At 43.5% G+C, this 24,910-nt stretch overlaps 1 protein-coding gene and 1 non-coding gene across 2 annotated transcripts in view; both read right to left on the bottom strand.

Moving 5' to 3' along the window:
* The window catches only part of CTNNAL1 (catenin alpha like 1), a 76,094-nt gene that overhangs the window by 44,212 nt on the left and 6,972 nt on the right, over positions 1-24,910 (bottom strand). The window contains exons 2-7 of the mRNA XM_066256578.1: positions 15,079-15,268; positions 9,391-9,578; positions 5,910-6,029; positions 3,279-3,368; positions 1,513-1,683; positions 255-455 (exon numbers count right to left, since the gene is read on the bottom strand). Of these exons, the coding sequence (XP_066112675.1) occupies positions 255-455; positions 1,513-1,683; positions 3,279-3,368; positions 5,910-6,029; positions 9,391-9,578; positions 15,079-15,268 (960 nt within the window). The remainder of the gene's footprint in view (positions 1-254; positions 456-1,512; positions 1,684-3,278; positions 3,369-5,909; positions 6,030-9,390; positions 9,579-15,078; positions 15,269-24,910) is intronic.
* On the bottom strand, positions 8,616-8,722 carry LOC136327884 (U6 spliceosomal RNA). Its single transcript, XR_010729943.1, has one exon. It is a non-coding gene; the product is annotated as a U6 spliceosomal RNA (small nuclear RNA).

Below are 24,910 nucleotides of genomic sequence, written 5' to 3'. Positions count from 1 at the left end.
GAAAAGTAGGGACGACAGGATGAACTAGTGATGGTGATGGTGGCACAGAGTCCAGGCTGGCCAGGGTGGGAAACGGGCCTAGAACTGTTATGTCCTGTGAGTGCTGATGGCGAGCACAGCTTGGCCCAAGCAGGAGGGACCAGGCCCTCTGGACCACATTCATATTCCTGGTGATTGTGTTAGCCTCCACATCCCTCAAAACTTCAGAGAATAGCTATCATATGAAACTTAGTTTGATAAAAATCAGTTCTTACAGCTTGAATCCACACAGAAACTAGCTGCTGGAGTTCCATCCTGACGTGAGCAGACAGGCCCAAGATGCGCTCCCTGTGCTCGTGGCTGGTGTAGGCCGAGTCAGTGAAGTCCTCTGTGCGCTCCAAGATGGTTTCCAATGCTGCAGAAAGAGTCTCTCTTGACTGAAAATATAGATTCTCCCGAAGAGTTTCAATATTCACCTGAGAACAAAAAGGACACACATCCACATGAGTCAATGTCCCCACCTAACCAAAATGGACTGTAATTTCCAGCAGGGCCCAGGAAGACACTAGCAATTTCTGTCCCAGCCTAAGGGCTTGGGAGACATGCAGCCTCCACTGATGACTCTATTCTCCACTAACCCAGGAGGACACATGGCTCCAGAGCCACCAATCGCCACGCAGAGCCTCATTCCTAGAGTTGTTCATACAACTTTCCTGTAAGAGCCGTGAATAACTAAGGCAGGAAGGAAGAGCATTATCATGTAGCAACTGGTAGTAAAAATAAACCAGGCCCCAGGTGAAGAGTTTGCACCTTAGAAAACACCAAGGTAAAGTCCTAGAAAATGTTACACCCAAACCTGAATATTACTGTGCGCCCAGGGGACAGGGTGTGGAGGGTGGAAGGTTTGGGAAGGACTGGGAAAGACATCAATTTTTTTCTTAACTCAGCAAAACTCTACCAGTCACCTAACTGGTCTCTCTACATTTTTGTCTTATGTTCCAAATAGTACCTCCCTGACCAAAATATCCTCAACCGGGGGCCAGTATAATCTTTCTTAAAAGGTACAGCTTTTGATATCGCCACCTCCCTCTAATTGGCTTCTCACCACCTATACAATCAAGCCTAAGTTTCTATTGTATAACACAAAACCCTCTAGGGTCCTGCCCTTATATACCTATTGAATAGTCTATCTCACCCCCCAACACTCACTCAGTCATCCGGTGCCTCGAGGTCCTTCAATAAGACAGACACATGCTCACTGGTGCAATCTCCCTCTCTCTCAGATGTGAGAGCTAACTCACACAGCTAACCAGGCCAGAGCAGTTACTACAGCAGTTACTATAACTCAAGACCAGTGTTCCTCGTACATACCACACCAGGCCAAATGGTACTAGTGATTAATTTGTACCTCGTGATATCTGCCTTTGTGAAGCATCTATTCTAAAATATTACACAAAAACAAAGACATTTCATGTAGTGATGCTCCTTTAAAATAGAAAGAAGAAAAGCAAAATATATTCCCTTTATTCTTACCTTAAATTCTTTAAGGCCAGTAAAAATACTGATTGACGCCATGTCAGCCTCCCCATTGGGCTTGCAGTCGGTCACAATTTCAATGACCTTATCCAACGCCACTTTCATTCGGTTAAACACCCCTTCTTTGTTTTTGTGGGCCGATTCACAGTTGGGATGCCTGAGACACGTCTTCAAAACAATTGGGGGGTCTTTAAGATTTGATCCACATCCTAACACACAAAATCTTACAGAGAACGTGTCATGCTAATAAAAATGGTTCTTTACCAAAATCTCCCGGGTCCCTGGCTCACCCAGCTGCTTCTCCTCACTACAAGTGGAAGCAGGATGAGTAAAAAGCGATAGCAAGGTTAAGTGAAAAAGGCAGACTGCAAAACAGTATCTTTACGCTTCGATAATCAGTTTATTTAACGTTTTTGGAAAAAAAAAAAAACACTTATATCTTTATCAGGATTAAAATTTTTTTAAATGTTGCCTTACGTGTGCAAGAACTAAAAAGGAATGAGAAAAAATGATCACAGGATATACAACTATGGATATATCTCTGACGTTTAAAAAAGTGAGGTAAATGAAAAACCACTCAAGAGCCTAGACACAACCATAGGCTTCTCAGTGGGCTCCACGGCAGCCTGTTCGTGTGGCTTTCCTCAGAGGTAGTCAACCTGGTCCCTACCGCCCACTAGGGGGCACTTCAGCTTTCATGGTGGGCGGTAGCGGAGCCACCAAAGTATAAATAAAAAGCTAGATTGAACTATAGTAAGTTGTTTTATAAAGATTTATTCTGCCAAACTTTGCGAAAATCCAACATAAAGTACTTGGTAAGTAATTATTATCATATGCTTTAACTTGCTGTAACTCTGCTTTATAAATTTTATAAAGTAAAGTTACTTCCCTACTTTATAAATCACCATTACTGTGGAACCGGTGGGCGGTTAGAAAATTTTACTACTAACAGAGATGAAAAGTGGGCGGTAGGTATAAAAAGGTTGACTAGCCCTGCTTTACTGATCCTAGCCAAGTAAATATTCTGGGCGGAAAAGGCAACTCGAAAGTTAACTGCTAATAAGATGTTTACTAGTTCATTCTTGAATCATACCAATTTGCTGTTTGGAATCACAAGCTCTTGATTGACAATTGTGTTTAAGGTAGGATAAGGAATTAGAGATGTGAATTTACAGAATAAACAAACTAAGGGCTGACTTAATACTCTGCTGCTACTTAACAGATTCTAACTTGCCTAGCTTGCGGCTAGAGACAGATCTGCATGTTGGCTGCCTAATGAGACTGGCGAAACCCCGCAGGCAGGGACCGAGTGGGATGGGCCTCTATTCCTAGCACTTCACTGCACCATCTTCTGCTTAGCTGCTCAAGCAAAGCTGACTCACAGAGTAACTGCTGCTTGGAACTGGGGAAGAAAGTTAGCATTCTTGCTTAAAAAAAATAACTGAAATTCAGCCTGACCTGAAACACTGAGGTCGCTCGTTCTAAACCCTGGGCTTGCCTGGTCAAGGCACATATGGGAGTTGATGCTTCCTGCTCCTCCCCACTTTCTCTCTCCTCTCTCTCTTTTTGTCTCACTCTCTCTCTTCTTTAAAATAAATAAATAAAATCTAAAAAAATAAATAAATAGCTGAAATTCAACTGTGAAAGCCCATATTCTACTTTATCACTTTGGTATTTTTAGAAATGTAATACATATAAAGTAGATGTACTGAATCAAGTTCACTAATTCATTCACAACACAGTAAGACAAGCAATTTCCTTACCTTTGAAGCTGTGAGAAGCATCATTGTACACTTTTCAAGAACTGCCCTAGCTGCTGCCATTTTTGCCTTTTTCTTTTCATCTTTCAGATCCTAAACATGAAATAAAATCACTGAACCATCTAGGATCATGTGAACAATCCACTTTCTTGAAAAATCATTTACTCAACAATGACAATACTCAACAATTAAGTAACATGGTTAAAAAAGTGGGGGAAAAAACCAGAATAAGTTTTTATAAAATGTCACATTTTTCCATCTAAATAAATGAAGAGAAATGAAACAGCTGCCCTTATGAAGGGCGACAGAGCCAGGCACTGAGACCCAGCAAGTGGCGGCTGCGGGCCTGGTGGACGGCCACACCTGACACTCTCGGGCCCTTGTGGACACACCTCACTCCTCACCAGAAACAGTCATCCTGTGCGCTACTTAAATAAAAGTGACTTATTTATTGAACACCTGTGACCTATGACTTCCTTCAAAATAGAGACTCAGAAGTCAACCCTCTCAGGGACCATGTCTGCTTAATCCCGTCTAAGAACTTATTCACCTCAATACAGTGTTTATTTGTCCTAAACTTAACCAACATGCTGCTCTGAAATGTTCGCAAGATGTTTTGTAGACATATCATCTTCTCCAACTCGATTATGAACTTTGAAGCAAGGACTGTATTTTGAATATTTTTCTCGGGGTTTCTCTTCATAGAGTGCTTGATGGAATGTATGCTATCCCGGAAGTCCTGATGATCGCTTGTCCAATCTAGAACCAAACGCTCCTCGTAACACTGTCTGGGAGCCTCTACATCAAAGGTCAGATTGTCATTTCAGTAACAGGCCAGATAATAAGATTTTTAGGCTTTCTGAATCACGTGGTCTCTATCACAACTACTTAATTCTACCATTGTAGTGTGAAAGCTGTCCCAGACGATACATAAGCAAATTAGCATGGCTGTGTTCCAATAAAATGTTCTTTATGGACACTGACACTTGAATTACATAAAATTTTCACCTGCCACATTCGTCAGTCATTTTTCATTGGTGGGCTGGATGAAAAGCCCTTTAAGAAATCTTATAGCTTTTTTTTGGCCTAACATCTTAGCAAGGTAGTGTTGTAGCAGCTGTTCTCTGAGGTTTGCTTCACCGTCCAAGGACAAGAAGAAAGACGCTGGAATGTCGGCCGAGAAAGACACAGACCCAGTGAACAAATCTGGGCAAGGCCAATAAGAAGAAGTGGTCCAAAGGCAAAGCTCGGGACAAGCGCAATAACTTCGTCTTGCTTGACAAAGCAACATATGACAAGTTTGATAAGGAAGTTATCAAACTTCCTTATCAAACTATAAGCCCAGCTGTGGTCTCTGGGAGAAGGAAGACCTGCGGTTCCTTGGCCAGCGCAGCCCTTCGGGAGCTCCTTAGTGAAGGACTTGTTAAACTGGTTTCAAAGCACAGAACTTGACAATGTATCAAGTGCATATGCCATCCATCACTCTTGTAAGCCACAACCGGGATCACACAGTGTATGGTGTTGGCCAGTGATGGAAAAGGTGGCATCTCAATTTCTTAGAGGGCCAGTATACAGGACAAAACAGAAGGCTCCATAAAACCCAGCTTGTCCAAGAAGCACTAAGTGAAGCTTTACAACCTAGTCCACCACTTCCCAGGCCAATAGCCATCTTCCAACTCCAGGGGCCACCAGGACAATTCATGCCCCAGACAAGGGCCTAGGGGACTATACCAAAGCACCTCAAGCAAGGGTCAATTACATACTTAACCTGCTGACAAGATAGACTCATGCACACATACAATAAGGAACAGTCAATCCTGAATATAATGTGGTAGTTCACCTTCCTAAACTTCAGAACTGATCATCTGAATTGAGGAACAGACCTATAAAGAACTAATATCATGGTTTAATTTGAACACTACAGGCTTTAGAATCACACATAACTGAGTTCAATCCGCTAGCACAGTGACCTTGGGCAAGTTTATCATCCTCGCAGGTTTAGTTCCCTCACATGTGAGACGATAATAACAATACCTATTTTATAGGGGTGTGTTTGAGAATTAAATGAGATCATGGCTATTAAGTTTCTAACACATAGCCAATGAAAATAAATAACGGCTTGGGTTGTTACTATTAATCTAATGTAGAATAATTACAGGAAGATATAATGACAGAATAACATATAACAAGTTACAAAAAGAATAATAGCAGATATAGAACAAAATACTGTAAGAATATACGTGACCCTTATTTGTGTGAGCCCTGGTCGAAGAGTCCAATGGAAAGTTTCACGAAAGAAGAAGGAAGTACTTGAGTGGGCCTTGAGGGCAGCAGGACCTTCCCCAGGGAACAAGATGGAAACAGATAACTGTCGTACATGCACAGGAAAAGCAGGCGTGTATGTGAAAACTTTAAAATGTGGTAAGTACAGCCTGACCTGTGGTGGCGCAGTGGATAAAGCGTCAACCTGGAAACACTGAGGTCGCCGGTTCAAAACCCTGGGCTTGCCTGGTCAAGGCACATATGGGAATTGATGCTTCCAGCTCCTCCCCCCTTCTCTCTCTCTCTCTCTCTCTCTCCCCTCTCTATAATGAATAAATAAAATCTTTAAAAAAAAATGTGGTAAGTACATACATTTTGTCTATCTCCAGTTAGATGTGCAAACTCCACCATTTCATTTCCAAACTGACTGAATATTTGAACAAACTCTTGAAAGCTATTCACTTTCTCTAGTCTGTCCATAGTTGCAAGAACCTGCAAAACAGAGAACATTTGATTATCAGGGGTAGCTATGAGAGAGACTGAGACATCAAGGCTGAGTAAAGAGAGGGGAGAAGAGAAAGTTTAAATCCTAGGGGAACGCTGAGAAGAAGGAGTCGAAGAGGAAGACAGAAAGTGGGCTCAGAGCAGCAGAAGCAGATTCAAGAATCATCTAGGGCAGGGATCGGGAACCTTTCTGGCTGAGAGAGCCATAAAAGCCACATATATTAAAACTAGAAATCCCGGCGGTCATACGAAATGACCGCTGTTCTAGATATTATACATTGTAATTAAAATGATTTGTGCAAAGGTGTCTGCTAATTCAAACTGAATTACCCAGGGCAGGTGGCAAGGATGCTCCTTTGCTTAGTGCCCCACGGGGTTTCCCCCTTCTACTTGCTTAATTGCTTAAAGTAGAGTGCAATGAAGGAAACCACTGGTGGTACATTTCTTAAGAGCCACCGCTAGCTCAATAAATAAAGGTGATTTAAAAAGAAATTATGTTAAGACGTAGTTTTTATGTAAAACAGATGATTGCCAATGCAAACAAATGTTCACCTTCCCCCTGACCCGCTCAATTTGCATTCAGCTGTGGCAACTTCACCCCATTGGCTAGTACAGTTATGCAAGCAACCAATAAGACACTTGACAGACACTTAAGCCGCATATAATAAAGATGTAATTCCGTGAGAGCCATACAACGACCTGTGTACGTTACACATTATCCAATAAAAATTTGGTGTTGTCCCGGAGGACAGCTGTGACTGGCTCCAGCCATCCGCAACCATGAATATGAGCAGCAGGAAATGAATGGATTGTAATACATGAGAATGTTTTATATTTTTAACGTTATTATTTTTATTAAAGATTTGTCTGTGAGCCAGATGCAGCCATCAAAAGAGCCACATCTGGCTTGCGAGCCATAGGTTCCCAACCCCTGATCTAGGAGATGATGTGTTTTTAGGATGAGGAATCTTGGGCTTACCTGAAAATTAAAAGGGAAAAGAGTAAAATAAATGACTAATATACAAGAGCATATACGAGAAGATATACAAGAGAAGAAATCACTTATGTAGAAATTCTGGAGAAAGTGAGCATGGGTAGGAATAAGGTAATCAAACCTTCAGAGGACTAGAAAAAGGATGAGGATAAAGGAAGGAAATTTTATCCTTTGCAACAGCAGGCATGGACCTGGAGAGCATTGCGCTAAGTGAAATAAGCCAGTCAGGGAAAGACAAGTACCATAGGATTTCACATACATGTGAAATCTAGTAAACAAAAGAAACAAAGAAACAAAATAGAAAGAGTCATACATATGGAGAACAGACTGACACCTGTCAGAGGGGGGCTGAGTGAAAAACATGAAGGGATTAAACAACAACAACAAAAACCCCCACAACCACTCATAGACACAGACGACAGTACAGGGATTACCAGAAGGAAAGGGATACAGAGGGAAGTAGAAGAGGGTAGATGGGGGTGAATGGTGACAGAAGGAGACTTGACTTTGGGGTGGTGAACACACAATACAATATACAAATGATGTGTTATAGAATTATATACTTGAAACCCATATAATTTTATTAACCAATGTCACCCCAACAAAGTCAATAAACAAAATATAACTAAAATGGAAATTTAAAAATAAAAAGGCAGTACACAGAAGCTTCAAGTTTCATTTAACCAGAGTTGGGGCACCCCGTTGGTCTCAGGACAGAAGGAAGGTCACCCTCGGAGTGAGGAGTGGAAAGGGAGGTTGCAGACTTCAAGAGCAGAACAGCCTGATCAGTCAGCAATAGCTTATGCTACAGAAATTAACTGCCAAGAAGCTCTGAGCAGCCAGGGGCCATTACCCAGCCTGAAGCTGTATTAGAGGCAACAGAAAAATGTCATGGGTATCCTTGACGTTAGAAATAAAGTAAACAGACGTGAAACATAGTTTCAAATACTTTCCTCCTAAAATAACACTGCTGGATTAGTTTTAGGCAGACCGAGATAGGTAAAGAAAACACAGATATCCTGTGTTTACTTATTTCTAATGAGGATAGGATGGCTGTTGGCTGTGACTCTGCCCTGGCAGATCAGGAAGTCCTGGCGACTAGCAGATAAATTGGACTGCCACCACCACTGAGCCAACCCGCGTCTTTCAAAGAGAGGAAGGTTATCGTTATTCCTCTAACACTGCCCGACTCACTAACCTTTCCAGTTTCTTTTTCTCTTTAAATTTACACTTCTGTTTCACTCAACACTTGTCTGGTAGCTTTGTCCCCAGAACTGGCTGGGACCACCCCGTCCTGGGCTGACTGCCCTTCTTCTTGCCTAGTGAATTATCCAGGGAAAGGAGTGATTACGGACACGCTTCCCCAGTGGTCGAGGAACACTGTTATCTGAGACACCAGAAGAGTCTAGATCTCTTCTCTAAGTTTTGTAATCATTCAGCCATATTTAGGGACGTGGCATATAGAAACTGTGCAGTGTGGATAATTGTGGTTTCACGTGATTGAATGTTCTCTTAAGCTTATCAATTGTTACTCTCTGACTTGGAAAAAGGGCACTGAGGTATTCGGCATTTTTTTTTTTTTAAATATGGAACGCTTCACGAATTTGTGTGTCATCCTTGCGCAGGGGACATGCTAATATTCTCTGTATCATTCCAATTTTAGTATATGTGCTGCCAAAGCGAGCACGAGGTATTCGGTATTTTTATCAACAAAGTCTCTATTACGTACATTGTCACTGTGTTCAGCTTTTCTTTCTGATTTTGTACACATAAAAGGCTTTCACTGGCCTGGCCTGTGGTGGTGCAGTGGATAGAGCATTGACCTGGAACGGGGAGGTCAGCTTGGAATGTTTGAGGCCCTGAGCCTGCCCGTCAATGTATGTATGAGAAACAATCAATGAACAACTTAAGTGAACCAACTATGAGTTGATGCTTCTCACCCTCTAGAAAGAAAGAAAGAAAGAAAGAAAGAAAGAGAGAGAGAGAGAGAGAGAGAGAGGGAGGGAGGGAGGGAGGGAGGGAGGGAGGGAGGGAAGGGAGGGGAGGGGAGGGGAGGGGGGAGAGGAGGGGAGGGGAGGGAGGGAGGGAGAGAGAAAGAAAGAAAAAAAAAGAAAGAAAGAAAGAAAAAGGCTTTCAGCAATAAGTAACAGTTTTCTAAGAAGTTTAGGCTCAGGATACACATCATTTAGGAATTACAGGTATAGAGAAACACCACTTTCGAGCTTAGACAATTAGAGTTATAAACAATTAAAACAGATCATAAGCATTGCCAAATTACCTGCAACTAACCTAAAAAAAAAAAGCTTTTGAACAACCCTGAAAGACCCAGTATAGAAATACCAGAAAGACAAGTACCTTATTTCTTGATGTTATTATCTGCTTAATGACCACACGGTCTGCCAGTAACAATACTTTAGTCACTGAGGAGAGGAGTAATCTTGCAGCCTTTATAACTCCTGTTTTGTCTGTAAAAATTGTGATCTGGCCACCAGATTCTGGGTGATTCAAGCTGCTCACATCTGTTAGTGCCGCAATTGTTTCTCCTAACGGGAAAGGCAGGGAGAAATGTTAAATTGGGGATAGGACACGCTTCCGTTACAATCCAGACTTCTCTCTCATCCTGAAGGTAACGTGCCTGATGGGTACAAACTGGGCTCTGGAGCCTCATTTCAGGAACCCCCAAGAGCTCGCCCAGGATGAGCACAAAGATCAACATAGGAGGCTCTCCAACGACAAAATAATAGCACATTCTTAAGAACTGGGACAGATTTTTGTCTTCACCAAGTTTGGAAACTATTATAACTTCTGATTCCAGTGGTAGGGCAAACTACATGACTGGAAACGTCTGCTGTTCTACAAGACGGTAAGAAAAATCCCAGGAGCCAATAACCAAGAAAAGCCGAAAGCAGAGCAGTGAGCAGCTGCCCAGGCCTTGGCTGGGTGGGGGTGGGGGTGAGGGGGTGTCACCGCCGATCTTCATAAACTAAGGCAAACGTTACTTTTTCCTGTAGCTCTCAAACACCAAAAACATTACATAGGAGCCTGCACATATGGCATTATTTAACCTTTCCTCTTTCTGACTAAACTCCTGACATTAAACTCGAAGTACGCGGGATGGTAACATTTGGTCTGCTCCAACAACGTGGTTCAATGCTCCCTCAACATTACAAAGTTGTCCAAAGTGTAGACTGTTCAGAAATTAGTTCCCGGAAAAAGCCACAAAGCTGTCTTATCACTTCGTGGTTGTCGTTTTTAATTTATGTGTAACTAGCTAGTGCTGGATTTTAATGCAAAACCCAAAGTCAAATACAAGTATTTATCGAGCTCCCATATAAAATATAAAACTTGACTAGTAGCCAAGTGAAAAATGAAACCACAAAGCAAGAGCTTAGCACAGGGAGGGAAAAGCGAAAAATAATCATTATAATGATGACTGATATTTATTGAGCACTTTCTATGTGCCAAGTGCATACATGCATTCTATCAAAACACTTCTACAAACAGCAATATTATCCCTATTACACAGATGAGAAAACTGAGGTTTTAGAAAAGTTTACTAGCTTGCCCAGTGCCATACTGCTAGCAAGTGGAAGAGTTGGGACTAAAATCCAGGCAGTCTGACTCCCAAGACCTAGTTCTTCATCACCACTGTATATTATTCCCTCAAATCAATACTGAATGTCCACAGGAGAAGTGATTACTTGGGCTGAGGGGGCTAGAAACATTTCAGGAGTGATTTAAGTCTTAACTTTGTATACATCTTAAGAGAAAACAGGGCTTCCATATTGTACAACTCTAGGCGGGACCGTTTCCATTCTCTACCTGAGTGACTATTAGAAAAGGGAGTCCGGCCCTGGCCGGTTGGCTCAGCGGTAGAGCGTCGGCCTAGCGTGCGGAGGACCCGGGTTCGATTCCCGGCCAGGGCACATAGGAGAAGCGCCCATTTGCTTCTCCACCCCCCCTCCTTCCTCTCTGTCTCTCTCTTCCCCTCCCGCAGCCAAGGCTCCATTGGAGCAAAGATGGCCCGGGCGCTGGGGATGGCTCTGTGGCCTCTGCCTCAGGCGCTAGAGTGGCTCTGGTCGAAACATGGCGACGCCCAGGATGGGCAGAGCATCGCCCCCTGGTGGGCAGAGCATCGCCACATGGTGGGCGTGCCTGGTGGATCCCGGTCGGGCGCATGCGGGAGTCTGTCTGACTGTCTCTCCCTGTTTCCAGCTTCAGAAAAAAAAAAAAAAAAAGAAAAGGGAGTCCCCAGAGGGAAAGAACAGATTCAAATGAAAAGAGACAACATGTGGAGCCCATGACATCAGATGGTTTCCAAGACTGCCTAAACTTCTAGTCCTTTCATAGAACCAGCCACAGTCTCCTTGGGGCAGGGTACCCTCTCTCTATTCTCCCCTCTTCAGAGAACCAGCCACAGTCTCCTTGGGGCAGGGTGCCACCTCTCTACTCCCCTCCCCCGAGCACAGTGATGTGCTACACAGCCAGTATCGTGAGTCGGACTCAGGCTGCCCTTTCGTTAAAAGACCCCTACTCATGTTTTCTTTTTTTTTTTTTCCTGAAGTTGGAAACGGGGAGGCAGTCAGACAGACTCCCACATGCGCCCGACCGGGATCCACCCGGCATGCCCACCAGGGGGCAATGCTCTGCCCATCTGGGGCATCGCTCTGTTGCAACCAGAGCCATTTTAGCGCCTGAGGCAGAGGCCACAGAGCCATCCTCAGCAACCCGGCCAACTTTGCTCCAATGGAGCCTCGGCTGTAGGAGGGGAAGAGAGAGACAGAGAGGAAGGAGAGGGGGAGGGGTGGAGAAGCAGATGGGTGCTTCTCCTGTGTGCCCTGGCCGGGAATCAAACCCGGGACTCCTGCACACCAGGCCGACACTCTACCACTGAGCCAACCGGCCAGGGCCTACTCATGTTTTCATTAAGGGTTGCTATAAGAAACAATAAAAAAATATGAAGATCATCTCTACACTTTCTATTGAATTGTCCATTGTACTGTGTAATATCTTTTGTATAACTGCCCACACAATAATTTAGTGCCAGAGAAGAAGTAGCTCTCCTCTTGACAAGCTGCTCTGTTTCCTTCCTTCCAACAATGAGAATTATATAACCCTTTCTTTCCTACATTTTTGTCTTGCCTTTCAGGAAGTTCAAACATCAATTTCATGCTTAATCAGAATAACAATGTTGGCCAAGGTTTCTAGTTTATTTATTTTCATCTCCTATTTTACTGGATTTATTGAACATGTATCTTTTTTGTAAGCTATTTCAAATCCATTTAAAAGTGTAGGCAAAATATAAATTATAGATAGAATAAGGCCATCCCCCTGCCCTCCACATAAAATCTGTTCTCTACCCTGTGAGTGACTAGAAATCCAAGAGTCAGTCCAGAATCTCCCCTTTCCTTTCATCCATAACCAGGTTCTGTCTACTTAACCGCTTTAACGAGTACTCAGTGCATTCTTACTGCTGTTTATATCACTATGACACTGCCTTACTTTATCCTGGTTTACTGTAAAAGCTTCCATAATAATGTCCCTGCCTTTATGTAATCTCAGCTCTCTCTCAGTCAGCCCACATACTACCAGAAAGATTTCTAACACGAACTATATGCCTTTCATCTGACTCAAAACCCCTCAAACAATCACCTACAGAATAACACCCAAAGTCATCCATGCAACATACAGAACCATGTATGGTCTGGCAGGCCTCTCCATGAGTACTTGGCCTTACCTCACCCACTCCCTTGCCCCCCTGGTGACTCCCAAAACACCTGCTCCTCCCTTAGGGTTGCCCGTCCCAGTAAACAGAACCATCATTTACCTAGCTGTTCATATCCCAAACCTGGACTCTTCTTGCCGCCACATCCCACAGCTAAACCATCAGAAAATCCTATCAGTGTGACCATCTTGACCATGCAACCTCTTCTCACCTCAAATGCCATCACCCAGTCGAAGCCACCATCACCTATCACCTGAAACACTGCAACAACCTCTGTTTTGTTTTCTTCCAACAACCTCTTAACTAGTCTCTCTGATTTCACCCTCACACCTCCTAAAACCCATGCTCCATACAGGAGCCACCAGTTATTCTTTTTTTTTTTTTTTAAAGGAAACTTTTTTTAAAAAGATTTTATTTATACATTATAGAGAGGAGAGAGAGACAGGGGGGAGGAGCAGGAAGCATCAACTCCCATATGTGCCTTGACCAGGCAAGCCCAGGGTTTCGAACCAGCGACTTCAGCGTTTCCAGGTCGACGCTTTATCCACTGCGCCACCACAGGTCAGGCCACCAGTTATCCTTTTAATATATCCTTTTATATATGTCACCACCCTGCACAAAACCTTCCACTAGCTCCCCTATTACATTTAGAACACAATCCAAAGTCCCTCCCTTTGCCTAGAAGGCCACACCCGGTTCTGCTCTTCTCTCTGCCAGGTACGCCCTTGCCCCACACAGCCAGAGCTGGGCTTTCGGGTCACTGCAGTCTCTGCTGCAATGCTGCTTCCTTACAGGGACTTCCTGACCCCCTAGCTCAGTAGTTCTCAACTGGGGGGCATTTGGCGATGTCTAGAGACAATACAGCCTGACCTGTGGTGGCGCAGTGGATAAAGCGTCGACCTGGAAATGCTGAGGTCGCCGGTTCGAAACCCTGGGCTTGCCTGGTCAAGGCACATATGGGAGTTGATGCTTCTAGCTCCTCCCCGCTTCTCTCTCTCTGTCTCTCTCTCCTCTCCCTCTCTCTCCTTTCTATAAATGAATAAATAAAATAATAAAATAAGTTAAAAAATATTAGGACATTTAAAAAAAAAAAAGACTGTGATTTTTAGAGACAATACAGGTTGTCATAACGCAAGAAGAGGGGATGTACTAGCATCTAATAGGCAGAAGCAAGGGATTCTGCTAAGCAGTCTACAATGCACGGGGCAGTTTCTACCCCAGCAAAGGATTATCAACACACAGTTATCCAGCCCAAAATACACTTTCACTTTTTTTTCCCTAACCCTTACTCTGCTTTGTCAATTTCTTCGTGATAACTATCACTACCTGGTGTTATGTATCTATTTATTCATTTGCTTATGGTCTCACTCACTAGACAGAGGTCTGTCTCCCTTAATAGACTCCAAGCTCCATGAAGGCAGACTTTTGACCAATATGTACATGGTTTTATCCCTATGGCCCAGGAAAATGCCTGGCGTGTAGCCAGCATCAGTAAATATTTATTAAAAGAATAAGTGGGGCCCTGGCCGGTTGGCTCAGCGGTAGAGCGTTGGCTTGGCGTGCGGGGGACCCGGGTTCGATTCCCGGCCAGGGCACATAGGAGAAGCGCCCATTTGCTTCTCCACCCCCCCTCCTTCCTCTCTGTCTCTCTCTTCCCCTCCCGCAGCCAAGGCTCCATTGGAGCAAAGATGGCCTGGGCGCTGGGAATGGCTCCTTGGCCTCTGCCCCAGGCGCTAGAGTGGCTCTGGTTGTGGCAGAGCGATGCCCCAAAGGGGCAGAGCGTCGCCCCTGGTGGACAGAGCTTTGCCCCTGGTGGGCGTTCAGGGTGGATCCCGGTCGGGCGCATGCGGGAGTCTGCCTGACTGTCTCTCCCCGTTTCCAGCTTCAGAAAAAAATACCAAAAAAAAAAAAAAAAAGAATAAGTGGATAAATGATCCTTCAGCAAAGCTGAATCCACCAAACACCCCATCCTCTCTCTGGCTTCTGAGCCACCAGCTATAGAGAATTGTGGGACATCATGAAATTCGAAGTGACTATGGTTTGTCTCCTGTAGAATACAGGCACATGCTAATTTTTATTTCCATTTCCTCCATGGTGATAAATAGACTAATATGCTCCTCTACACGGAGTCCGTGCCTCACACTCCCCTACAAGGGAAGTTCAACAGTCCCAGAAGCTACTCCAGGCTTTTCATGTCCCAGGGACCTGAAATCACAGGGCTAAACCACAGTACACATCTTCATTCAGAATACGACAATGATCTGTCATCATAACTGAAGCAATGAAATCGGCATAAACAGGCTTTGATAGCCACATACCTGCTTGTTTCGCTTCAGTGCAGGCAACATTTATCTCTTCTTTCAAATCCCGGTTTTCGTTGGCTATCGCTTCCCCTACTTTAACAAATCTGCCAACTGCCAAGTTGACGGCTTGTCCAACACGCTGAATCGCTTGCAGAGTTTTATCAGACTTTTTGGTATTGTCTTTATGATTAATAAGTGTGGTAATCTAAAACAAAAGATAAAAGCAACAGGTTTAAATTTTATCTCAATAACTTTTTTTTCCAAAACCAGCGGTATGACAGAGGCCGCGTAAATGAAGCCTCCCCTACTGGAGTAGCCTAACAGACTAAGTCGGAAGTTTAATGCTTGGACCCCGAGGCAGCCAGCAAGGCACCCTGCACCTCTCCGCAGGACACGGTTTCCTCTCATCACAACTCCAAGTTTACCAGGGGGCAGATATCTGGGGCATATAATTCCAGAAGTCTTCCAGATTTTTCAACAAATCTTCAAGATGAGAGAAAAGTAGGAGAGGCTCGATCATTACATTCAAAGAATCCACAGAAAATCAAAGCCCTGCAGGTCTAGATTCCTGCGCTCTGACTTGAGCCGCTATGTGCGCAGACAGCACTTTCTCCTGGCACTCCACTCCACAGCCCGGCCCAGGCTCGGAGCTTGTACAACATGTCATCTGAGCCACACATGTTTATTGAATTAAGTAGATACTGAGAATGACTATTACAATCTATCGATACATTGTTTGCTTCTCTGAGTTCTATATAGATTCAAAGTAAATGAAATACCAAGAGTCGGAACACTCGGTTCCAGGCCCTTAAATAAAATACAAAATGTGAGAAGTTAAGCTGGTTGAAACAAAGACAAATCTTCAAAGCGTCTTACAAAGTTAGCACGTGAACTTTGCTGACATATAAAATATTTAAAGAATGTGACATCATAAGTATAGATCCCAAATATACTGCTCGCAATAATTAGGGGTTACTTTAAAATGAATGTGAAGTGATAAAACATCCCCTAATTTTTGTGGGCAGTGTAGTATACATGTCCACTAAGCATATAACTTTGAAATGATTTACATACATATATTAACAAAGACCAGAATAGAGAATTACGAAGAGAGGAAAGGAATCACTGTCCAAACTATAGTTAAGTGCCATGCACTTTATATGTTATGGTATTAATAGTTCCAAGTCAGGAAGGTGTGGTGTCAGCCTTGGCGCTGTCATTACTTAGCTAAATGACCTAGGGAAATGTATTTAATCTCGCTAAATTTCCTCATCTAGAATACTGTCTTACAAATTTTGAGTATTTCCTAAATGCCAGGTCCTAGGAATGCATCACTAAACAAAACCATCACAGTCCTGCCACTGTTCAGTCAACAATCCAGTACAGCAATTTCCGACCTTTTTCTCTCACGGCACATGTACACTAATTACCAAAATTCTGCAACACACCAAAAAAATACCATTTTTAATTTTTTGCTAACATGGCAGAGAAAAGGTATAATTTTGATTTTAAAAATCAAAAATAGGCCCTGGCCAGTTGGCTCAGCGGTAGAGCGTCGTCCTGGCATGCGGGGGACCTGGGTTCGATTCCCAGCCAGGGCACATAGGAGAAGCGCCCATTTGCTTCTCCACCCCCCCTTCCTCTCTGTCTCTCTCTTCCCCTCCCGCAGCCGAGGCTCCATTGGAGCAAAGATGGCCCGGCCACTGGGGATGGCTCCTTGGCCTCTGCCCCAGGCGCTAGAGTGGCTCTGGTAGCGGCAGAGCGACACCCCAGAGGGGCAGAGCATCGCCCCCTGGTGGGCAGAGCGTCGCCCCTGGTGGGCATGCAGGAGTCTGTCTGACTGTCTCTCCCCGTTTCCAGCTTCAGAACGAAAAAAAAAAATGTAAAAAAAAAAAATCAAAAATAACAGTAATTACCTACCCTTTATGCTCCAAAGTGACTTTAAAAAAATCAGGTGCTTGTACTTGAATAAAAGGATTTTTCTTACTAAGAATTAACCAATCAGATGCAACCTTATTATGCAATGTGACCAATAAGATGCAATTCTATTATATGACCTATAGATTTATGGCTCAAGACAGGGCATTCACACCAGAGGGCTATTGTTGTGTTGGCTGTTGCCATTTTTTAAAATTTGACAGTCTAAGGGAAAAGAGGTCAGTGCCCCTGACTAACTAGCCTGGTATTGCATGTTTTAAAAATTCTTGTGCCTGACCTGTGGTGGCGCAGTGGATAAAGCGTCGACCTGGAAATGCTGAGGTTGCCGGTTTGAAACCCTGGGCTTGCCTGGTCAAGGCACATATGGGAGTTGATGCTTTCAGCTCGTCCCCCTTCTCTCTCTCTGTCTCTCTCTCTTCTCTAAAAATGAATAAAAAAAAAAAAAAAAAAAATCTTGTGGCACACCGGTTTAAAATCGCTGGTCTGGCAGAATAACAATAATTCAATCATACAAAATATATTTGTTACACGCCTATCGTGTGCCAGATAAAGTGGTAAGCAATGAGGAAATGCCAATGAACAGGAGAGGCCCAGGGTTTTATGGAGCCTACATTCTAATGCTGGGGAAGACACAATAACCACATAAATAGGTAAACAAAAACAATTTTAATACAAATGCCATGCAAGCCATTAAAATGGAATAATGTGACAAAAGATATGTTAGCTGCCTGAGATTAGCTGATCTGACCTTCCTTCATGAAAAAATGACATGTAAGTAAGCTCAAATCTCAATGACGTCAAGTAGCCAGGCTGGCAAACATCAGGGGACAAAGCATGCTTGGGAGAAGAAAATAACTGTTTTTGAAAAAAGGGGGGTCCCCTAAGGAATGAGGTAAGACCGGAAGTGTTAAAGAACAGTGGGCCAGAAGGCAAGCAAGCGTAAAACCACAGCCAACTGGTAGGCATGGCTCAGCTACTCAGGCTGTGATTGCAGTGAAGAGTTTGGATGTTATTGCAAGTGGGCTGGAAAGCCACAGGAGGGTTTTTAAGCAGGAAAGGGGTACACTCTATAATGGTTTGGATGTGTGTCCAAAAATTCTTTGATACTTTGCCTTTCGAGAAGTGGAGCCTCATTCTTCTCTCCTTTAAGTATGGGCTGAACTTAGAAGAGAACGGAAGTGACAGCATGCTACTTTTGAGGGCAAGACATAATGACACTTCAGTGTCCATCTCACTCCCTCTCGGAGGTTATTTATTCTAGGGGAAGTGAGCTGACCAGCCTGATGTGGAGGCGGACATGACCAACAGCTGGCATGGATCCGAGGCCTCTGGCCAACAGACACATGAGTGGTCTCAAACCACCCTGGTGAGCTACTCCCAAATTCCTGACACACATCAAGCCAAGATAACAAATGTTTGTTGTTTTAAACCATTAATTTTGGGGTAATTTATTTTGTAGCAGTCAATAATTCATGCAATCCCAAATGTGTGCTTTTTTTGAGAGAGAGAGACAGGAAGGGAGAGGAATGAAAAGTATCAACTCATAGTTGTGGCACTTTAGTTGTTCATTGATTGCTTTCTCATATGTGCCTTGACAGGGGGTTCCAGCTGAGCCAGCAACCCTGGGTTCATGTCTATGACTCCATGCTTAAGCCAGCAACCCTGCGCTCAAGCTGGTGAGCATGTGCTCAAGCTGGTGACCTCCAGTTTTGGAACCTGGGTTCTCAGCATCCCAGGTCAATGCACTATACACTGCGCCTCCACCTGGTCAGGCTCAAATGTATGTTTTTTGTTTTTTATTTTTTTAAGAATACTCTCTTCTGGGGGAAGAGTAGATTGCTAAAGTGGCAAAAATAGAAGCAAGGAGACCAGTTAGAAAGCTGCTGCATAGCGTGCGGAGGACCCGGGTTCGATTCCCGGCCAGGGCACACAGGAGAAGCGCTCATTTGCTTCTCCACCCCTCCGCCACGCCTTCCTCTCTGTCTCTCTCTTCCCCTCCCGCAGCCAAGGCTCCATTGGAGCAAAGATGGCCCGGGCGCTGGGGATGGCTCTGTGGCCTCTGCCCCAGGCGCTGGAGTGGCTCTGGTCGCAACATGGCGACGCCCAGGATGGGCGGAGAGTCGCCCCCTGGTGGGCAGAGCTTCGCCCCTGGTGGGCGTGCCGGGTGGATCCCGGTCGGGCGCATGCGGGAGTCTGTCTGACTGTCTCTCCCTGTTTCCAGCTTCAGAAAAAAAAATAAAATAAAAAATAAATAAATAAAAGAAAAAAAGAAAGCTGCTGCAATAGGCTAGGTAAAAGATGACATTGGCTTGAAACAAGGTGGCAATAGTTTCTTTCAAGATGAAAGAAAATGGTAACTGGGGGAATGTCTTGAATACACATGACTTGCTTAATGGATTAGATTGGTGTTGTCAAAGATCTCTAAATTTGCGGCATGAGGAATAGGGTACACTGATATAACATTAATGTCTCTATGTGGCTGGCACAAAAAATGGTTTCGAATAAATAATTTAATCCTCACAATAATCTTAGGAACTATCACTAATTTATCCCCCTTTTTCAGATAAAGGAAACAGACATTAAAAAATGCCTATGTATGGTCACGCAGCTGTTAAGTGGTAAAACCAAAATTCAGTCAGATGATCAGACTCTGAGGCCATACTTGTTTTTCCCAGCTTTACTGAGATATAATTAACATATAACATTGTGTAAGTTTGTGTACAAAGTGACAATTTGATACATGTGGATATTGCAAGTGATTAACACCTCCATCACCTCACATGATTTGTGTGTGTGTGTGTGTGTGTGTGTGTGTGTTGGTGAGAACATTTAAGATCTACTCTATTAGTGACTTTCTAGTATACAATACAGTACTGTTAACTGCAGTCACCATGCTGTACATTAGATCTCTAGAAGTTATTCATTTTGTCACTGGAAATTGATATCCTTTAACCAACATCTCTCCATTTCCCTCACCACCCGACCGTTGGCAACCACCATCTACACTTTTTCTGAGTTTGGCTTTTTCGGTTTCCACCTATAAGTGAGATCATCTGCTGTTTGCCTTTTCAGTCTGACATTCCACTTTAGCATACTGCCCCCAAGGTCTATCTACGTTGTCACAAATAGCAGGATTTCCTTCTTTCTCAAGGCTAAATAATAATCTGTTGTATATTTATGCCACATCTTCTTTATCCATTCCTCCATAGAAGGACATGGAGCTTATCTCCCCAGCTTGAATATTGTGAATAATGCTGCAATGAACATGGAAGCACAGATACTTCTTCAAGATCTTGACTTCATTTCCTTTCAATATATACCCATAAGTGAGATTACTGGATCATGTGGTAGTCCTATTTTCTATTTTTTGAGGAACCTCCATACTGTTTTGCATAGCGGTTGTACCAATTTGCATTCCCAACAACAGTGCACAAGTGTTCCCTTTTCTCCACATCCTCACCAACACTCGTCTTGTTCCTGATCTTAGAGGAAAATCTTTCAACTTTTCACCATGAAAGATATTAGCTGTGGAGTTACTATATATAGCCTTTATTATGTTGAGATACGATCCTGCTATACCCAATTTGTTGAGAGTTTTCGTCATGAAACGATGTTAAATTGTGTTACTTTTTCTGCATCTATTGCACTGATTGTATGATTTTTTTTTCTATTATTCTATTAATGTGGTGTATACAGTGTTTTTCAACCACTGGTCCACAGACCACTCAGTACAAAATTTCATGCCAGTTTGTGAAAGAGTTAACCACCCTGATGTTGTATAAAGATTATAGAGCCAATGATCTTGGTCGAATTTGCTTATGTTCACAGTGATTTCTGCCTCAGTGGTCCCAAAATACTCCTCCTATTTTCACCAATCCCCAAGTGTAAAATGGTTGAAAACCACTGGTGTATCATTATTTTTATTTTTATTTTTTTTGTATTTTTCTGAAGCTGGAAACGGGGAGAGACAGTCAGACAGACTCCGCATGTGCCTGACCGGGATCCACCCGGCACGCCCACCAGGGGGCGATGCTCTGCCCCTCCGGGGCCTAGCTCTGTTGCGACAAGAGCCACTCTAGCGCCTGGGGCAGAGGCCAAGGAGCCATCCCCAGCGCCCGGGCCATCCTTGCTCCAATGGAGCCTCGCTGCGGGAGGGGAAGAAAGAGACAGAGAGGAAGGAGAGGGGGAGGGTTGGAGAAGCAGATGGGCGCTTCTCCTGTGTGCCCTGGCCGGGAATCGAACCTGGGACTCCTGCATGCCAGGCCGATGCTCTACCACTGAGCCAACCGGCCAGGGCCTGTATCATTATTTTTGATTTGCCAATGTTGAACCATCCTTGCATCCCAGGGACGACTCCCAGTTGACAATGGTATATTTTAATATGCTATTAAATTTGGTTTGATAGGCCCTGGCCGGTTGGCTCAGCGGTAGAGAGTCGGCCTGACGTGCGGGGGACTCGGGTTCGATTCCCAGCCAGGGCACATAGGAGAAGCGCCCATTTGCTTCTCCACCCCGCCCTCCTCTCTGTCTCTCTTCCCCTCCCGCAGCCAAGGCTCCATTGGAGCAAAGATGGCCCAGGTGCTGGGGATGGCTCCTTGGCCTCTGCCCCAGGCGCTAGAGTGGCTCTGGTCGCGGCAGAGCGACGCCCCAGAGGGGCAGAGCATCGACCCCTGGTGGGCAGAGCATCGCCCCTGGTGGGCGTGCCTGGTGGATTCCAGTCGGGCGCATGCGGGAGTCTGTCTGACTGTCTCTCCCCGTTTCCAGCTTCACAAAAATACAAAAAAAAAAAAATTTGGTTTGATAGTATTTTGTTGATAATTCCTTGCCTTTATTCATCAGATATTGGCCTTTAGTTTTCCTTCCTTATAGTGTCCTTATCCGGTTTTGATATTAGGGTAATGCTGGCAAAAGGCCATACTGTTAAATACTACCCTAGAATGCTTCACAAAATCTCAATGAAGCAGGTATTTTACAAATAAGGAAGCGGATTTCATGGAGAGTAAAGAAATTGGACATCAAGAAGATATTCTGACCCAGATATTCGGACTCCAGAGCCTAGTTTTTTAATTACTGAGTCTTACCATATTCTGTATCATATGTTGTTGATAGAGAATTAAATGAAATGATCCACATATTGTGTTTAACAAAGTACCTAGTTTATGGTAAGCACTCAAGGTATATTATAATTAGCTCTTATTTAAATCTTAGGTATTATTGACCAGGCAGTGGCGCAGTGACTAGAGCGTCGTACTGGGATGTGGAGGACTCAGGTTCGAGACCCCAAGGTCGCCAGCTTGAGCGCGGGCTCATCTGGTTTGAGCAAAGCTCACCAGCTTGGACCCAAGGTCGCTGGCTCGAGCAAGGGGTTACTCGGTCTGTGGTAGCCCCACAGTCAAGGCACACAAAAAACTAATGATTGATGCCTCCCATCTCTCTCCATTCCCACCTGTCTGTCCCTATCTATCCCTCTCTCTGACTCTCTCTCTGTATCTGTAAAATAAATAAATAAATAAATAAATAAGTAAATAAGTAAAAATAAATCGTAGGTATTATTAAAGATAAGAAAACTAAGACTGAGTGAAATTTATTGGCTCACACACTAAGAAATGGCCTGGTTTAGAATGTGCATCCAGGTTTATGTGACACCAAAACCCACCAGTACTCTTTCCTTCAGTGGAGCTTTTCAATCTTCCTGATTTTTTTTAAGGCATTGGCCAAATGAGTTTTTTTTGTAAAAAAAATTTTAAGTAAAATTTGTATTTTCTGAGTTGCTCACTTTGTTTAAAATGGCATTGCCAGGTGAAACTGCTAATTACCTTCCTGCTTGGGAAGGGGCTTTGTTATGCTAATGATGCTGGAGGAGGGGTCTTTGTGGGCCCAGGTAGTTTTAAGAGAAGAAGGAAGAAGAAGGAGGTCATATTTTTGCAGAAAAGGCAGCCAGGATGGCAAGTGCTGAAGGAGAAGCCATGTTTTTGCAGAGTTTGTGCAGAGAGTAGAAGGGAGAAGGTGTGCAGATGGGGAACAGAGGCAAGAGGGCTCTTGCGTGCTCTGCTGAGACTGGTGAGGCCTTTGCTTCTAGGAAAAACTGGAAAAGATTCTCCTGGTTGTGGAACTAGAGAACATGTGAGTGGGTTCTGGTGCCCCGTGTGTTTGTTTTTCTCACCGGCTGGTTGTGAGGCTAGAATAAAGAAATGGCCCACCAGCTTTTGTCTCCACAGTTTCATTACTGTCTGTCCAAATCTAATGGGAACTTGCACCTGCCTGGCTGTGATAGTGGCAACTACTGGCCCTACAGGAGGGTTGCAGAACACTTTCTTCAAAATAAAATACTACCAAAAGCCATAAGGGTATGTCAAAGAAGAGTTGCTATGGTTGAATTCTGAGGATGACCGTGGGTCATGCTCCTGGGAAACAGGGAAGCGACTGTGAATCCTATAGCACCAGCTTAGTTTGCTCCACACCTGACAGACTAGGGGACTCCTCATACCAGCTGGAGAACACAGGGCTTGATCACCACTGATTATCCCAAAAGACCACCTAGGAAGAGACTCTGCAGTGAACAGGAGTTTCAGTTGTGTTTGTTAAAATCCTTTGTTTACATAAAGCTTTAAATTTTCAGTCATAAAGGAAAAGATCCTGCAATTAGGCTGAAATACCAACTACTGTTTCACTCTGAAACACACACTGGCTTCAGGACAACATCCTCCCCAGCGCATAATTAGGTGTGGCTGGCTGTCTTCCTCTTACTGCAAGCAGCCCGGAAAATGTTCGGTCCAAATACAGGTTTGCTTCAAAACTGAATTAGAGGAGCCAGATCAATGTATAAAATTCCTTACTGTAAGGTCCACTTATATCCTAAAATTATGTTCAAACTTTTAAAAAGAGAGGTTCAAAAACTATACATGTTTTTTTTTTTAAATGGGAAAATTATGAAAAGTCTAAAGAAATAAAAATCATCTGTAATTCCACTGACCTGTGAACATCTGGGCATAATTCTTTCAGTCTTGTTTTATACATATACATACCTAAACACACAGCTTTACGGAATTCAGATCAAACTTCAATTTCCTTCTCTTGCAAAAAATAAGCCCAACAGTAGCGGCACTATTTTATATTTTATTTTGTGTTAATTCATTTAATGGTTAGATATCTATCAGATACTTTATCATCCTCATTTTATAGATAAAGAACCTAAAATTAGAAGAGGTAAGAATTTGCCCAAGGTCAAAAAGCCAAACTGTCTACACTCTTAATAGCTTTGCTTCCTCTTTCCTCCCAAGACTATATTAAGGATCAAGGGAAAGACAGCTGGTGAAAGTGCCTTGCAAATTACATAATGTGCCAGATAATATTTTAGCTATTAATCTGCAACATAAGAGGCATGTTATATCAGGAGTCACAAGCCACTAGTCTAGAGAAAAGAGGACAGAGACGGCATCCCCTGGGGAAGAGAGAGACTGTTATACCGAAGAACTCTGCTGTGGCATAAAAGAATAAGAACTAGGGCTGACTGGATACCTTCTAACAAAGGGTGTCAAGAAGCACCAAACCCTAACAAAGTGCAACCTTGCACTTAAGAGCGTGATCTCTGGTGTCACTTTGCCTGGGTTTGAATTCTGGCTCTGCCATGTTGTGGCAAGTCATTTAACCTTATTGTGACTCAGTGTTCTCACCTGTAAAAACAGGAATAATATTAGCATTCATTTCATCAGGTCATTGTGGGGAAAAAATTAGAAAATGTAAACAAAGTACTTAGAATAGTGTATGGTATGTAATAAACACTACGTAATCATTAGATATTATACTGTTTGCACTTCTAGAACCTCTGCTCTTTCCTCATGTTTATGATGCTATTCTTATTTTCTAGAATAACTGACAGTTCTCTTTTGATAGGGATGGATTTTCTTAG

The sequence above is a fragment of the Saccopteryx bilineata genome, chromosome 2 (assembly GCF_036850765.1).
Source record: "Saccopteryx bilineata isolate mSacBil1 chromosome 2, mSacBil1_pri_phased_curated, whole genome shotgun sequence".
NCBI classification, from domain to species: Eukaryota; Metazoa; Chordata; class Mammalia; order Chiroptera; family Emballonuridae; genus Saccopteryx; species Saccopteryx bilineata.
Note: the sequence above shows the minus strand (reverse complement) of the source record. Positions and strands in the feature narration are given on the sequence as shown.